At 45.4% G+C, this 12,110-nt stretch overlaps 2 protein-coding genes across 2 annotated transcripts; one reads left to right on the top strand and one right to left on the bottom strand.

Annotated features, from left to right (window-relative positions):
• Positions 1-482: 482 nt before the first annotated feature.
• LOC115180691 (beta-1,3-galactosyl-O-glycosyl-glycoprotein beta-1,6-N-acetylglucosaminyltransferase 3-like) lies at positions 483-1,895 on the bottom strand. The gene has a single exon (XM_029742906.1). It carries the CDS (start codon positions 1,893-1,895, stop codon positions 567-569), a length of 1,329 nt encoding a protein of 442 aa, XP_029598766.1. The 3' UTR covers positions 483-566.
• A 4,470-nt stretch (positions 1,896-6,365) lies between these two features.
• LOC115180690 (ELKS/Rab6-interacting/CAST family member 1-like) lies at positions 6,366-9,325 on the top strand. The gene is made up of 3 exons (XM_029742905.1): positions 6,366-6,979; positions 8,608-8,734; positions 9,079-9,325. The coding sequence occupies exons 1-3, from the start codon at positions 6,824-6,826 to the stop codon at positions 9,291-9,293; spliced, it is 498 nt and encodes a 165-aa protein (XP_029598765.1). The 5' UTR covers positions 6,366-6,823; the 3' UTR covers positions 9,294-9,325.
• The last annotated feature ends 2,785 nt before the right edge of the window (positions 9,326-12,110 follow it).

The following is a 12,110-nucleotide window of genomic DNA, read 5'->3' as shown; positions in this document are numbered from 1 at the left end:
CCACACCATTCAGTGTAGATGAAGGGGAGGAGACAGGTTAAAGAAGGATTAAGCCTTGAGACAATTGAGACATGGATTGTGTATGTGCCATTCAGAGGGTGAATTGGCAAGACAAAATATTTAAGTGCCTCTGAACGGGTTATTGTAGTAGGTACCAGGCGCACCGGTTTGAGTGGCCAATAACTGCAACGCTGCTGGGTTTTTCACGCTCAACAGTTTCCTGTGTGTATCAAGAATGGTCCACCACCCAAAGGACATCCAGCCAACCTGACACAACTGTGGGAAGCATTGGAGTCAACATGGGCCAGCATCCCTGTGGAACGCTTTCCACACCTTGCAGAGTCCATGACCCAATAAATTGAGGCTGTTCTGAGGACAAAAGGGGGTGCAACTCAATATTAGGAAGGTGTTCCTAATGTTTTGAACACTCAGTGTATATTTAATAAATATTAAATAAAACCTACATTACTGTATTTACAACCCTCTTTACAGCATCAGAAATATACAACGTTTCAAAACATAGTTTAAATAAAACCTACATTACTGTATTTACAACTTTTAACATTTCATAGTTTTTGTAAGATCCTGTCAGATTCCACTGTCCTTCGTGAAACACGGTATGCAGCTTTGAAGCGCAGGTACGACTCCAGACACCTGATGGCCACATCATCCACCTCAGGGTCAAACTTGTTAGCGATGAGGTGGTGATGTTTTAGGAGCCACCGGAGATCTCCAGCACCGTAGACACAAATGGACCTCCTGTAGTCACCCGAGCAGGGTGGGTATGGGGCTCCGTTCCTCACATCTCCTTCCAGGGAACGCCACTTCACGATGCGAGCGATGGCGTTCATGTCTGATTCATGGTACTTGATGTGGGGAGGGTTGGATCCTGGCACAGAGGACATGCGCTGCAGAGTGGCCCACAGGTGTTCATCAGGACTGTAGGTGTCCTTCTCCCACTCCAACAGCACCCGGACCTCCTGAGACTCCATCACGTGACGGACGAAGGCCCTGGACACCAGGAAGTAGGCGTTGCCAGAGAACATGGGGGTGCTGATTGGAGGAGGGCTCTTCCTAACGTTCGTCTTGACCACCATGTTGCTGGTGATTTTGTGGTGAAACTGCCATCTGCTGTTTTTATAGTCGTCGGTGGTCTCTGACTCCATGCTGTTTCTCCCGTTCTGCAGCTTGAGGGCCTGAACCATCTCAGCGTTGGTCTTAATGGGGAAGTCTGTTCCACAGGTGTTGATGAGGTACCTCCACTGGACAGGTGACTTCAGGAGATCCTCCATACAGTTCAGATCAGCCTGCACTCTGGACCAGGAGGCGTATACCACACTCTCTAACTTACTGGCCACAAACACATTAGGCAGACAGGACACGATAGCCCTCACTGCCGTCCTGAAGTCCTCGGATGACTTCTGATCGATGTGGACGCAGTACACGTTCTGAGGAGTGTACACGGCACGTAGGAGCCGCTCAAACATCTCAATCTTGTGGTGGATGACCATGGAGTAGGCGATGGGGAACTCCTCCTCCTCCTGACTGAGAGGAACGGTGATGAACTCTCTTCCTGTAACGTACCTCAGACAGTCCTGAGTCACGTTGTGGTAGAACTCCTCTGACAGCAGCTGCTGTTTCTTCATAGTCTTCAGCAGGAGGCTGAGCTGCTTCCTCTCCAGACCCTCCAGGTCTCCCTGGATGATGGCTGTGCAGGCCGGCAGGTCGGCAGCGTAGTCCAGGGGCAGGAGGTCCAGAGCGGGGAGACGACTCCTGTCAGAGCCCGGCGGGTGTCTGAGAGCGGCCCACAGGAGCAGAGAGACGGATCCACCCAGGAGGATCAGAGATAAGTTCGTGAAGAATCTCTGAGACCTGGACAACCGAACAGAAGCCATGACTAGTCGATATCTTTCTGTCAGGGTTCTCCTCAAAGAATGGAAGAGTTCCACTACGCCACCTGGTTGCTCCACTGTCATTTTTAAAAACTTGATTTGTAATCATCTAAGGCCTGGCACCACACCTCAATGGAGTATTTCTTTGCTTTAGATTGCAGGAAATGTCCATCCCGCTGGACTCAGTAGCACCTCCTTGTTAAAAAAGATCCTCGGGAGAAACCTGTATGTGGTATTGTCTTTGTGGTATTAGTATCAACACCACAGCTGAGGAGGAGGAGTTGCACACTGCTGAACAACAGAGGATGTGTCTCACCAGCACCTCACAGCTCAAATACACACACCTCTCACACTCCTCTCACACTCCTCCGTTTAAAAGGAAGAGGTGGATTCATTAACTCTATGCTCTATGGGCGTGGCCTTTCTGTTAACGCTCTAGTGGACGTGGCCTTTCTGTTAACGCTCTAGTGGACGTGGCCTTTCTGTAAACACTCTATGGGCGTGGCAGACCAGGGAGGAAAAGCTCTGTAGCAGTCTAGGAGGTCTAGGAGGTATGGTTCCCCTGTATGTGGCTTGTTTCCTGGTCAGCGTTGTGACACATGCCAGGCGTACAGTCCTAACATGGCTGAGCCTCTCACGTTAAACAGCGGTCTGTCCTCTAGCTTTGAGCTGTGGGTCAAACAGCCTCATAAACGTGCTCAGTCAGACATTCACCTTGCCGTACACAGTTGAAATATCTAGCCCATACATTTTGCACACAATATTTTATATACAGCAGGTATAAAGGACCATGGGAAAAATGGCACACTACTGGCGTTGTCACAGTCCTATTGGCTGACATCTTATCCTCATATTACCAGACCACAATAACCTCCCACATCTTATCCTCATATTACCAGACCACAATAACCTCCCACATCTTATCCTCATATTACCAGACTACAATAACCTCCCACATCTTATCCTCATATTACCAGACCACAATAACCTCCCACATCTTATCCTCATATTACCAGACCACAATAACCTCCCACATCTTATCCTCATATTACCAGACCACAATAACCTCCCACATCTTATCCTCATATTACCAGACCACAATAACCTCCCACATCTTATCCTCATATTACCAGACTACAATAACCTCCCACATCTTATCCTCATATTACCAGACCACAATAACCTCCCACATCTTATCCTCATATTACCAGACCACAATAACCTCCCACATCTTATCCTCATATTACCAGACCACAATAACCTCCCACATCTTATCCTCATATTACCAGACCACAATAACCTCCCACATCTTATCCTCATATTACCAGACTACAATAACCTCCCACATCTTATCCTCATATTACCAGACCACAATAACCTCCCACATCTTATCCTCATATTACCAGACCCCAATAACCTCCCACATCTTATCCTCATATTACCAGACCACAATAACCTCCCACAGCTTATCCTCATATTACCAGACCACAATAACCTCCCACATCTTATCCTCATATTACCAGACCCCAATAACCTCCCACATCTTATCCTCATATTACCAGACCACAATAACCTCCCACATCTTATCCTCATATTACCAGACCACAATAACCTCCCACAGCTTATCCTCATATTACCAGACCACAATAACCTCCCACAATCTTATCCTCATATTACCAGACCACAATAACCTCCCACATCTTATCCTCATATTACCAGACCACAATAACCTCCCACATCTTATCCTCATATTACCAGACCACATAACCTCCCACATCTTATCCTCATATTACCAGACCACAATAACCTCCCACATCTTATCCTCATATTACCAGACCACAATAACCTCCCACATCTTATCCTCATATTACCAGACCACAATAACCTCCCACATCTTATCCTCATATTACCAGACTACAATAATCTCCCACATCTTATCCTCATATTACCAGACCACAATAACCTCCCACATCTTATCCTCATATTACCAGACCACAATAACCTCCCACATCTTATCCTCATATTACCAGACCACAATAACCTCCCACATCTTATCCTCATATTACCAGACCACAATAACCTCCCACATCTCCTTTTACCGTTGACATCACACAGGTACATTATTTGAATATTAAAATCATTTTACTTCCGTTCCATGAATCCTCAACATTTCACAATGTCACCTTTATACACACATATTTTGTCTGTGATGCAGAGGAACGCGGTTTGTACAGGTGTACAGGGGTTAGATGACAGCTGTCGATGGTTAAACATTATGTTTTATCACATCCTGGCTGCAGGTTAATATCTGTGACAAACATCCTAGACTCATTGTCCAACTCGTACAGCAACACAGCCATGTCTCAAAGGCAGAGATCACATTTCTCAAAATGTGTTCATGATTGATGTTGAACATGGGTATTATGGTCCTCCAGTGATGTTGAACATGGGTATTATGGTCCTCCAGTGATGTTGAACATGGGTATTATGGACCTCCAGTGATGTTGAACATGGGTATTATGGACCTCCAGTGATGTTGAACATGGGTATTATGGTCCTCCAGTGATGTTGAACATGGGTATTATGGACCTCCAGTGATGTTGAACATGGGTATTATGGACCTCCAGTGATGTTTAACATGGGTATTATGGACCTCCAGTGATGTTGAACATGGGTATTATGGACCTCCAGTGATGTTGAACATGGGTATTATGGACCTCCAGTGATGTTGAACATGGGTATTATGGACCTCCAGTGATGTTTAACATGGGTATTATGGACCTCCAGTGATGTTGAAACATGGGTATTATGGACCTCCAGTGATGTTTGAACTGGGTATTATGGACCTCCAGTGATGTTGAACATGGGTATTATGGACCTCCAGTGATGTTGAACATGGGTGTTATGGACCTCCAGTGATGTCAGATAGGTACATTATTTGAATATTGAAATAATTGAGTCCTTCTACATGTCCAGAGCCTCGTCTTTAGAGAGTTAGGTCAACTTTTAGAATTTACAATATCGTTATAATTCTAGACATTCCGTTTTATAGCATGGATGTATAAAGGACTCATCGAATGGTAGTAAAATGATTGTATTTATAATTTCTTTCAACCCCAGTGTTTAACCTCCATTGACATTAAATAGGTAGTCAATATTCAAATCCTTTAAAATGTTATGATCTCACCTGTATGCTCATCTTCTCATCTACAAACAGGCAGACAGACAGGCACACAAGGTTGAGTAAAAATATATCTATGGATCTGAATACAACATACAATATTCTCTCAGATGGGTGACTGAGCGGTTCCGGACAGGTTCCGAGTGACATTTTGCTGTCCAAAGCCCTCTGTGAACACTGTAATGGCACAAAGCCACTCTCCGTTTCCCCCCCTCTCAGCGGAGCGGACTTGAAGTACCAAGGTTTCAGAACCACATTTGCATAGGAGGTGACGTGTCACACTTTCTGTCCGGGTTATTTGACAACGTTACAAAAAACGAGATCACCAGCTTGTAGTCCTAAAAACAATGGAAATGAGGCCCCGCTGGTTCGTTCAGCCATTCCTATGGGGAAAATAAATGGGGAAAGAATGGAGTTTAGGAATAAATGCTGAAAATAAGGTCTGAGTTTAACAAAGGCTTAGGAGATGTTGTACGGTTTGTTCTATGATATAACAGCAGTCAGTTAACACGACCTTTATGAATTATGAAGCTTGTTTTGATCACAGAAATGCTCCAAAATTCACAAAAAGGGACATTATCTCTTGGAGATTTTCCTGTAGAACAAAACGTCTAAGACTGTGAACCAGACCTTATTTTTGGCGTTTATCCCAAAACCCTCCAAAAACCCCCATTCATTTCCTCATAGGCTTTGTCCAACGAGCCACGGCGGAGGTAGTGCCTACAAAAAGACGCCATTACTATGGCTCTCCATGGGGCAGAAGTCCATGTGTTGTGATTCTGTTCGGACAGATAGCTAGTAACATTGACAAGAAGCTGCTGTGTGGGGAATCCTGCTGTAGGTGGCTGGTTTCATCTAGTTTCAGGCTGGTTTCATCTTGTTCTTGTCTGATGTCACGTCTATGCCAGTAGAAAGGGCTGAGGGATGGAGAGAGAGATGGAAAGGAAGCAGTGAGAGAAGGCAGTAGGCCGAAACTACAAACTGAGGCAGGAAGAACTACAAACTGTAACTGAGGCAGGAAGAACTACAAACTGTAATTGAGGCAGGAAGAACTACAAACTGTAACTGAGGCAGGAAGAACTACAAACTGTAACTGAGGCAGGAAGAACTACAAACTGTAACTGAGGCAGGAAGAACTACAAACTGTAACTGAGGCAGGAAGAACTACAAACTGTAACTGAGGCAGGAAAAACTACAAACTGTAACTGATAAAGGCAGGAAGCACTGCCACTAGTAGGCTGGGGTGATATACCATATACCGAGGTATTTCACAATACTGACGGTCTGTGTGTGCTACTCCACTGCTTATTACTATAAGCTGAGTATAACTATAGAAATCTAAGATGTGTCAAATAAATGATATGCAGCTCAGGGCTCCAGCTATGCATTTGGTTTGCTAACTTGCTAGTTAAGTGTCTAGATGTCAAGATCAAACTTCTTGGTTACAGCAGAGATATTCAACCCCCTCCTGGATCAAGGTCCCTGTTGCCTAAATTGTTTAGTGAAAAGCGCCCCTTGGGTATAATTCTCTCTCTGTTATGGTCAGGTGATGAAGAAACATTATTACTGGGGCAATATGATGACGATGATGATACCAACGCTAATTCTGAATATTATACTGTAACAGTGAAAATAAACACAGTACTCAATCAATACTTCCTCCTTCTGTACGATCTTAACTCTGTTACACTTGACTGAATTCCTCACTTTCCCACCCTCTCTCCCCTCTCTCTCTCCTCAGCACCTCCAGATGACAGTGCAGGCCCTGCAGGATGAGTTGAGGACCCAGAGAGATCTGAATCACTTGTTCCAGCAGGACTGTAGTGGAGGGAGACCTGGAGAACCTCTGTCATTTGAACCCACAGAGGAGAACTTCCACAGGCTCCAAGGTGAACACCAGCGACAGGTGAGGTCTAGTTGGAGAAAGCTGCTCTGAGTCCTGATCTAGGATCTGTTCATATAATCTCATCAGCGCTCCTATTCAGAGATACCTTCTGGATAAGGGCCCAGGTCTAGTTGGAGAAAGCTGCTCTGAGTCCTGATCTAGGATCTGTTCATATAATCTCATCAGCGCTCCTATTCAGAGATACCTGCTGGATAAGGGCCCAGGTCTAGTTGGAGAAAGCTGCTCTGAGTCCTGATCTAGGATCTGTTCATATAATCTCATCAGCGCTCCTATTCAGAGATACCTTCTGGATAAGGGCCCAGGTCTAGTTGGAGAAAGCTGCTCTGAGTCCTGATCTAGGATCTGATCATATAATCTCATCAGTGCTCCTATTCAGAGATACCTGCTGGATAAGGGCCCAGGTCTAGTTGGAGAAAGCTGCTCTGAGTCCTGATCTAGGATCTGTTCATATAATCTCATCAGCGCTCCTATTCAGAGATACCTTCTGGATAAGGGCCCAGGTCTAGTTGGAGAAAGCTGCTCTGAGTCCTGATCTAGGATCTGTTCATATAATCTCATCAGTGCTCCTATTCAGAGATACCTGCTGGATAAGGGCCCAGGTCTAGTTTCACTTGTAATAAGATTTAAAAAACGAGTTGGTCCATTGAGTTTACACAGAATGGACATGCGTTTCTGGGGCTCTGGTTTACAGTGGAAGAACAGATAGAAAACACACAGTGAACATTTACATGTCAGTTCATCAGAGTCTTATTTAGGATTCTGTACTTTATTCAGTGTCATGTTGTACACTCTATTTCATTTCATTTGGCAGAAGGCGTACTCCTCTGAATAACTTGAGGAATGCAATGGCAATGGACATACAACAGTACAACAAGTATAAAGAACTAACTAACCTCATTTAGAAATATCACAATCATGTCATGTTTCCCCTACTGGTATCAATAAAGTTCATTGAATTAGAAAGTTAATTAAATGAATAACGTTTGATTGAATCTAATCTCTATGCTAATAACTAAGTGAATGAATAAATAACACAAACATGCTGAGAAGTATCTTGTATTCAGGAGTTGACATTCACTGAAAGGAGGTGTCTTGTCTTCTCCCATTAAATTAAATTGAATTGAATCTAACTATTACGTTTCAGTAGAAGACACAGATGCACACTGTTAAAATAACAACAGTTTATTACTTGAACAGGGGTCAGTAATCCAGATCAGAGTCCATGAGGTACAGAACGGCAGGCAGGCTCAGGGTCAGGGTAGACAGAATGGTAAAAACCGGGAAAACTAGAAAACAGGTACTAGAAAATGCACGGCCCCAATGTGTAGGAATAGTTAGGAACTAGAAAAAGATAGGAGCACGGGGAAAACGCTGGTAGGCTTGACGAACAAAACAAACTGACAACAGACAAACAGAAAGCACAGGTATAAATACACTGGGGATAATGGGGAAGATGGGCGACACCTGGAGGGGGGTGGAGACAATCACAAAGACAGGTGAAACAGATCAGGGTGTGACACTTCCTCCAGGCCAAAGAGATGAATACAGTTGTATTTCATTTAATCTAACCTCTAGGCCAAGGAAAATACAATTAGTTTGAATTGAATTGTATTGAATGTAACCTCCAGGCCAAAGAGTTGTTCCTCCTGAGGAAGACGTTGGAGGAGATGGAGTTGAGGATCGACAGTCAGAAACAGACCCTGGGGGCCAGAGACCAGTCTATCAAGAAACTACTGGAGATGCTGCAGAGCAAAGGTATGGTGGGGTTCACGCACACACACACCCACGCGCACACACACACACACGCACACACGCACGCACGCACGCACGCACCCACACGCACGCACGCACGCACTCACACACGCACGCACGCACGCACGCACGCACGCACGAACCCACACACACACACACACACACACACACACACACACACAACACAACACAACACAACACAACACAACACAACACAACACAACACAACACAACACAACACAACACAACACAACACAACACAACACAACACAACACAACACAACACAACACAACACAACACAACACAACACACACTTTTAAAAGCATCACTATGGTGTGTATTCCAGGTCTGTCAGCCAAGGCCTCAGAGGAGGACCATGAGAGGACCAGGAGACTAGCTGAGGCTGAGATGCACATCCACCACCTAGACAGTCTACTGGAACAGAAAGACAAGGAGACCAACGCCCTACGAGAGGTGAGGGTGTGTGTGAGGGTATGGGGGAGAGGGGGAGAGAAGGAGAGAGCGAAACAGAGGAGGGGAGGGGAAATAATTCATTCATAACTCTATGGTTGTTACAGAGTTCCTCTATTACCACAGAGCCCCACAGCTAACTGAATTCATTACATCTCTGTTACCACAGAGCCCCACAGCTAACTGAATTCATTACAACTCTGTTACCACAGAGCCCCACAGCTAACTGAATTAATTACAGCTCTGTTACCACAGAGCCCCACAGCTAACTGAATTCATTACAACTATGTTACCACAGAGCCCCACAGCTAACTGAATTCATTACAGCTCTGTTACCACAGAGCCCCACAGCTAACTGAATTCATTACAGCTCTGTTACCACAGAGCCCCACAGCTAACTGAATTCATTACATCTCTGTTACCACAGAGCCCCACAGCTAACTGAATTCATTACAGCTCTGTTACCACAGAGCCCCACAGCTAACTGAATTCATTACAGCTCTGTTACCACAGAGCCCCACAGCTAACTGAATTCATTACAGCTCTGTTACCACAGAGCCTTTACTATACACAGACCTTATCTTTACTATACACAGACCTTATCTTTACTATACACAGACCTTACCTTTACTATAGACAGACCTTATCTTGCCAGAACAACACCAGAGGAGAGAGAAAGAGGAGAAAGTCAGAGTCAGTCTGATCAGCATTCAGACCCACACTTTGACAGGACGGGAATCTCCTCCTTCCTTCCCTCCCTCCCTCCCTCCCTCCCTCCCTCATTCTCTTGTTCTGTATTCTGGTCAGGCAGTAGCACAGACACCCATTAACCTCCTCCAGCCTCAGAGGAACTGTAGGACCACTCTGACATCTAGTGGGGAGAGGAGGAACTGCACCAGTTTCACCACAACACCAGTTTTTCATAACAACTTTGGTTGTGTTGAGAATCCATCCACAACGTGTACAGGAAGTATACCCCTGCTAAATAAACATGCTTTTCCCCTATGATGAAAGGGGGCGTGGGTGAAAGAGTTTGGTGAACACGGCACTAAAATAAGCTACTTATATAAGCTGAGAAAAAGTATTTGTCTTTGTCTTCATGACTGTAAAGACCAGACAAGACGTCATGCTTTGAGGCCAGAGCAGCCCTCATTCCACCCCCTGCTAACCATAACCTTTAGGTGATAGAGCTGACCTCGTCAGTGTCCAGGGGCAGTCAACACTGCCTAAAGCCCAGGGTTAACCATAACCTTTAGGTGATAAAGCTGACCTCATCAGTGTCCAGGGGCAGTCAACACTGTCTAAAGCCCAGGGTTAACCATAACCTTTAGGTGATAAAGCTGACCTCATCAGTGTCCAGGGGCAGTCAACACTACCTAAAACCCAGGGTTAACCATAACCTTTAGGTGATAAAGCTGACCTCATCAGTGTCCAGGGGCAGTCAACACTGCCTAAAGCCCAGGGTTAACCATAACCTTTAGGTGATAAAGCTGACCTCATCAGTGTCCAGGGGCAGTCAACACTGCCTAAAGCCCAGGGTTAACCATAACCTTTAGGTGATAAAGCTGACCTCATCAGTGTCCAGGGGCAGTCAACACTACCTAAAACCCAGGGTTAACCATAACCTTTAGGTGATAAAGCTGACCTCATCAGTGTCCAGGGGCAGTCAACACTGCCTAAAACCCAGGGTTAACCATAACCTTTAGGTGATAAAGCTGACCTCATCAGTGTCCAGGGGCAGTCAACACTGCCTAAAGCCCAGGGTTAACCATAACCTTTAGGTGATAAAGCTGACCTTATCAGTGTCCAGGGGCAGTCAACACTGCCTAAAACCCAGGGTTAACCATAACCTTTAGGTGATAAAGCTGACCTCATCAGTGTCCAGGGCAGTCAACACTGCCTAAAGCCCAGGGTTAACCATAACCTTTAGGTGATAAAGCTGACCTCATCAGTGTCCAGGGGCAGTCAACACTGCCTAAAGCCCAGGGTTAACCATAACCTTTAGGTGATAAAGCTGACCTTATCAGTGTCCAGGGGCAGTCAACACTGCCTAAAGCCCAGTGTTAACCATAACCTTTAGGTGATAAAGCTGACCTTATCAGTGTCCAGGGGCAGTCAACACTGCCTAAAACCCAGGGTTAACCATAACCTTTAGGTGATAAAGCTGACCTCATCAGTGTCCAGGGGCAGTCAACACTGCCTAAAGCCCAGGGTTAACCATAACCTTTAGGTGATAAAGCTGACCTCATCAGTGTCCAGGGGCAGTCAACACTGCCTAAAACCCAGGGTTAACCATAACCTTTAGGTGATAAAGCTGACCTCATCAGTGTCCAGGGGCAGTCAACACTGCCTAAAACTCAGGGTTAACCATAACCTTTAGGTGATAAAGCTGACCTCATCAGTGTCCAGGGGCAGTCAACACTGCCTAAAACCCAGGGTTAACCATAACCTTTAGGTGATAAAGCTGACCTCATCAGTGTCCAGGGGCAGTCAACACTGCCTAAAGCCCAGGGTTAACCATAACCTTTAGGTGATAAAGCTGACCTCATCAGTGTCCAGGGGCAGTCTAAAACCCAGGGTTAACCATGACCTTTAGGGATACGTACTGACCTTAAACATGATCAGTTTCCAGATGCAGTCTACTCTGGCCACAGCCCAGTTCTAATCATAACCTCTGTATTAAAACTCAATACAGACTGACCTCAGATCAGTGTATAGGGGCACTCAATGCTTGCCAGAGCCCATTAATGACCGTTGTCTTTGTATGACTACTCAATACAGACTGACCTCAGATCAGTGTCTAGAGGCATTCAACTCCGTGTGCCACAGCTGTGTTGCTCGGGGAACCTCGTACACAGGGACAAGGACAGCCCTATCATCTATCCCATAATAACACTGCTTTAGTTC

This window comes from Salmo trutta, unplaced genomic scaffold, assembly GCF_901001165.1.
Source record: "Salmo trutta unplaced genomic scaffold, fSalTru1.1, whole genome shotgun sequence".
In the NCBI taxonomy this organism is placed as follows: Eukaryota; Metazoa; Chordata; class Actinopteri; order Salmoniformes; family Salmonidae; genus Salmo; species Salmo trutta.
This window is presented reverse-complemented; position numbering and strand designations above follow the sequence as displayed.

Bases quoted from the DNA above. Each gene is read 5' to 3' on its own strand.
- LOC115180691 (XM_029742906.1), bottom strand. From the start codon at position 1,895: ATGGCTTCTGTTCGGTTGTCCAGGTCTCAGAGATTCTTCACGAACTTA.
- LOC115180690 (XM_029742905.1), top strand. From the start codon at position 6,824: ATGACAGTGCAGGCCCTGCAGGATGAGTTGAGGACCCAGAGAGATCTG. The intron at 6,980-8,607 runs GTGAGGTCTAGT...TGTAACCTCCAG, and splicing joins AAGGTGAACACCAGCGACAG to GCCAAAGAGTTGTTCCTCCT. The intron at 8,735-9,078 runs GTATGGTGGGGT...TGTGTATTCCAG, and splicing joins GGAGATGCTGCAGAGCAAAG to GTCTGTCAGCCAAGGCCTCA.